General features: G+C 42.2%; 1 protein-coding gene across 4 annotated transcripts in view; it reads right to left on the bottom strand.

Annotated features, from left to right (window-relative positions):
• gria3a (glutamate receptor, ionotropic, AMPA 3a) overlaps positions 1–5,000 on the bottom strand; it is a 29,611-nt gene that overhangs the window by 781 nt on the left and 23,830 nt on the right. For 2 of the 4 annotated variants that reach the window (XM_060862772.1, XM_060862774.1), the window contains exon 15: positions 1–1,318. This exon is cut by the window's left edge and continues 781 nt beyond it. In XM_060862772.1, the coding sequence (XP_060718755.1) occupies positions 1,073–1,318 (246 nt within the window). In that variant the 3' untranslated portion in view covers positions 1–1,072. Of the gene's footprint in view, positions 1,319–2,862; positions 2,978–5,000 lie in introns of all 4 variants that reach the window. The other 2 variants (XM_060862773.1, XM_060862775.1) reach the window with 2 other exon arrangements.

Below are 5,000 nucleotides of genomic sequence, written 5' to 3'. Positions count from 1 at the left end.
CTCTGAAGTGGAGACAATGCAGATCGCGCTAGAACAGCGGGACCCAAACGTTTAAGACAGATGTCCACAAATAGAAATTAAAGATGTTCTGTGAGCACAAGCCTCCAAATCTCTTCATTATTTACCTTATTTACATGACTGCAGATCTGTCTTTAGTTCACGTTTAAGACTCATCAAACTTTTTGTAAAGTTCTTTGTAAATGTTTGCGAAAGCTGAAGAGAACCTAACATTTTCTGCTGCACTTGTGTTTACGTGTATGTTGAATACAGCTTTACTCCATAAAAGATAAAGTGCACAGACATTTGGGAACATGAAAGGAACAATGAGGGGAAAGCCTGAGAAACAGAAGTGGAAGATATTTTAACTTCTATTCATTTAAATGTGTCTGAATGTGACTCAATTACGTCGTCAATATTTCTGATATTAAAATACTAAAGAAATTTTAAACAAGAGTTTCTCTCTATGACTCCACATCAGTAGACTTTACATGAGGTCATGACCCCTACTTTATTAAGCGCTGCTCTACGCTGGTAAAGCTCCTCTCACATTTGGAGGTTAAATGCAGAGTGCATAATGTGATTAAACACTTCTGTGGGGGAGATGAGCTGACTGAGGGGTAAAGAGGAAGCAGTCTGGGGTAAAAGCAGGACTGTGTGGACTGGAGAGGACGTTCTGTTGAATGCTTAACGTGTTTCCTGTAAGGCACCGAGTTATTGGGAGTACAGAGATATCTGAGAGAGGTTGCTATGGTTACAGCAGATCCAAGGAGTAAATTACTGTTGTGGGTGGGGCCAATCTCAAAGGGGTGTGACCTATTAAAACCAGTTGCTGGGTTTCGGACCTCCTGTGGACCTTCTGTATCTAGACACAGAAATAAAACTCAGATCTGTGAGAAAAAAAACAAATAAATGATCATTCATAAACATTTAGCATGTAAATAACAAATAAACAAAACACTGATGAGATTAAAGAGTACATTAAAGGACATTACAGTGAACCTCGTGATACAAGCCGTAAACTCTACGCTTTGCTTTTTATTAGGTATATTCTGTGATCCACATGTGACAAGCTCTATATCTTGATGCTCTCTGTGCCGTAGACGTTGTAGCCTTCTCTGTAGGTGGTGAAGCCCTGAGAGCCGGCTGGAGGAGTGTGTTTAATGTTCTGAGCAGGATTCAGCAGTCGGAGCCGTTTGGTCTCCTGTCGAGACTTGTAGCAGAACTCGACCAGCGCCACCGTCATGGCGAGTCCCAGACCCCCAACCAGGATGTAAAACACCCCGGCTACATTACTGAGACTTAGTGCACTCGTCTTGTCCTGCAGAACACGCACACAAGTGCACACGCACGCACACACAAGTGCATACACACACATATACAAGCGCACACACACACACACAGACACAGACACAATGCTTTACAGTTCACACACTTCTGTATTCAGATTCTCCATCACACACACAGGAAGTGGAAAAGCACAGATTCTGTTGAACAGGAAGTATGTTTGTAAACAGCATCTTAGAATTCATACCAAAGATACTTAACTCACAAATAGACATTAATTTCACCCAGAAGTCTGATCAGGGCTACAATTTAATCTAGACCAGATAGTTAGATGAGTCTCGGACTTGGATAAAAAATGATTTTGGTCTGGAGTGTTTGATGTAGATTAGACAGATGGGGTTGGTATCTGGTCTGGTCCTAATTGATCCGTCTGATCTGGGATGTGTGATTGGACTTGAAGATTCTGAGCTGATGGTCTGATCTGGACTGCCATTTGATTCGAAAGTCTGATTATGAGGTCTGATACTGCTTGTGACTTGGAGTGAGGGATTGGACTGGACTTGACTGACCAACACTGAACTTGATATGAGAACCAGATGTTTCGATTTGTATTCCAAGTTCCAATTTGGACTTACACTAAATTAGCCTGTAATGATGAGGGAAATGAAGATGATGAAGAGGAGGTTGATGATAAAGATGATCAAGAGGAGTGTGATTATGATGAGGAAGTTGATGATGAAGATTATGAAGCTGAAAAAGATGAAGATGATGAAGGGGATGATATATGTACTAAAGTGAATAAAGTTGATGAGGTGATAAAAATGAGGATTAGCATGATGGAGGTGATGAAAGTGATGAAGAGGACTGTGGTGATGATGATGATGGATATTATTCCCCTCACTGAACTACTGCTGCAAACTTCACAGCTCTAAAAACTCACTGCAGGACACCCACATGTTCAGCTGATCTACTGAACAGCTTCACATTTCAAACACAGACAAGCCTCAACAACACACACACACACACACACACACACACACACACACACACACTACAGAGGTGTCAGAGAGGGCGAGTCAAGGAGGGCCAGTCAGAGAGGTGTGTGTGTGTGTGTGTGTGTTAAAACTTGTCTGTGATTGAAATATGAACCTGGAGTTAAAGGGGTGGAGTCAGAGAGGGGAGTTAAAGGGGTGGGGTCAGAGAGGGGCTAAAGGGGTGGAGTCAGAGAGGAGAGTTAAAGGGGTGGGGTCAGAGAGGGGAGTTAAAGGGGTGGAGTCAGAGAGGGGAGTTAAAGGGGTGGAGTCAGAGAGGGGAGTTAAAGGGGTGGAGTCAGAGAGGGGAGTTAAAGGGGTGGAGTCAGAGAGGGGAGTTAAAGGGGTGGAGTCAGAGAGGGGCTAAAGGGGTGGAGTGGGGAGTTCAACACACAACTAGTAAATAATAATTGTAAATATTTAGCTTCTGAATATCTGAAACAGTAAAATCTGTAATAGTTTGTTACTAAAACAGCTTTGAGGAATAAACTGTAATCTAAAGCAGAAGGAATAAGGACTTGCTGTTGCAGTGCTGATGATGACTGACCTTACTGCCTGAGTCCTTGGTCCCACATTCCCCTTTATCGTACCACCACTTGTTTTTCAGCTTGTCTAAGATGCCTTGTTCACTGAGTTTCAACACTGCAAGGTTTACAGGAGTTCTTCATGAGGGAAATAACAGAAATATCACCAGAGCTGCAGCCTGTTAATTCATCACACTGACACTCAACATCCCACTCCTCACCCCTGTAACACCACAGGGTACCAATCATCTGCCCCACATTGGTCCAGGGGAGTGTGGTGGTTTAGGGAAGGGAGAGGGGTAGATAAAGATGAGAGAGAGAGAGAGAGAGAGAGAGAGAGAGAGTAAAATAGGCAGCAAGGCAGACTGGTGTTACAGTGACCTTTAACCCTCTGAACAATTTGGTATATTTTGTTAAAAACTTTGTGCAGAAGGTCTGATAGATTTGTACTACAACAAACAACATTCATTTATTTTATCGGCCAGTCACACACACTCTCATGACATCACCATCACATTAGCAACGTTTCTAGAAAATCTGGAAGTTTCCATTAGCATTCGCTAACTAATTGCTGCCTTCCAATAGCTCTGAGCTACATTTCTGTAGCTGATTAGATTAGCTAACTTTACTAAACAACTAAATAAACTAACTGCAGCTTAATCTAGTGGTGATGTGTGTGAACGCCTGCGATTGGCCGAACGTATTAATATAGCTCCGTCCTCATTGGACCGGCACTGAGCCATCTGAGACGAGTGAGATGATGATAGTTTTTAATTAGACAGATATTTTTTCTGCCCTGTTCCCTACATAGTGCACAGTTTTAAAAAAGCATACATGTCATGAGCAAGAGAAAAAAAAAGTAGCAGGAAGTGGGCAGGCAAGCAGGGCTAGCACTGGCATTACCTTTGACCTTTGACCTTAAGAACCAGGATCTACTGTTAAGGCTATGAGTAACTCACTGTTCCAGCAGAGACACGTTGAGAGAAGTGAAGAGAGAAACATCACCGATTGTTTTTATTATTCTTATTACTGAGCTGAGCAAAGTGCAGTGATTCCATGAGGAACCCTGGATCTAGACCCCTGAGGAACCCTGGATCTAGACCCATGAGGAACCCTGGATCTAGACCCATGAGGAACCCTGGAACCCTTTATTAGTTTACAGGAACCAACACTTAGTGAAGGAGAGGGTGTTCTCTGGACGTGTTACAAACTCAAACACACCTTACAGGCAGAAGAATACACAACCATCAGCAGAAATGTAACTACACACAGCCGTGTCGGGGCCGAGCACCAAAAGTGAGAGCCGCAGTGGAAACATCAGCCGGTGCTGGAGACAGAAATGCAGTTAAAGCTTAACTGAACATTTTTCATTCTGCCTAAACAGCATGTGTGCCCAGGTTGAGAAGATGACAGCTAAAAGAATCAGAACTTGTTGAAGGATTATTATCCTCAATAATTCAACTTTTTCAGTGAAAGAAATAATCTATTAATGGTGAAGAATCCTGCAGAAAGGTTCAGGACTGTTTTCATGTGTATGGTATGTGAAAGTGCGCCGACTCTGGTGTTAGTAGGATGTGTTCAGTTGGTAAGACGTTGATTATGTGTTGATTATTCTTCTGACTGACTCCCTTTATTTCCTTTCTGGTAAACGAAGACAGTCTGTAATTCAACAACAGCAAATATACAACACTTCACTGTAACACAGATAAAAGAGCTGTGATTACGTCCTGTATCTAACATTGTGGTGTGTTAGCATATAGCTCACTACTGCTAGCTACTGCTCCCAGTTTCTCTACAGAACCGTGGTGCTGTGTGTGGGTCATGTTGTCGTAACTCTTCTGTAACACTGAGGAGACCAATAAGTAGTCAAAGTAACACAAAACACACAGTTGTAGTTATACAAACACACTGTAACTCCAGTGTCACTGCAAATCAAAGACTTGTTTAAGCATCACATAAGATCTTGTCAGTAGTCATAGTAACAGCTAAGAAAAACAATCAGTGTTCAGTTTCTTACCTACACGATCTCTCAGAACCTTTTCAGGAGAATCAAGAAGCTATCAGAGAGCAGTGATTTACTGTGTGTTGGTTTCTCTCTGTGTTAACATTAGCATTGTGTCTTATCTCTTACACATTTCCCTGATTTAGTATTTATTCTATG

This window comes from Tachysurus vachellii, chromosome 26, assembly GCF_030014155.1.
Source record: "Tachysurus vachellii isolate PV-2020 chromosome 26, HZAU_Pvac_v1, whole genome shotgun sequence".
NCBI lineage: Eukaryota > Metazoa > Chordata > Actinopteri > Siluriformes > Bagridae > Tachysurus > Tachysurus vachellii.
The sequence above is the reverse complement of the archived record's forward strand: the minus strand, read 5'-3'. Positions and strand labels throughout refer to the sequence as shown.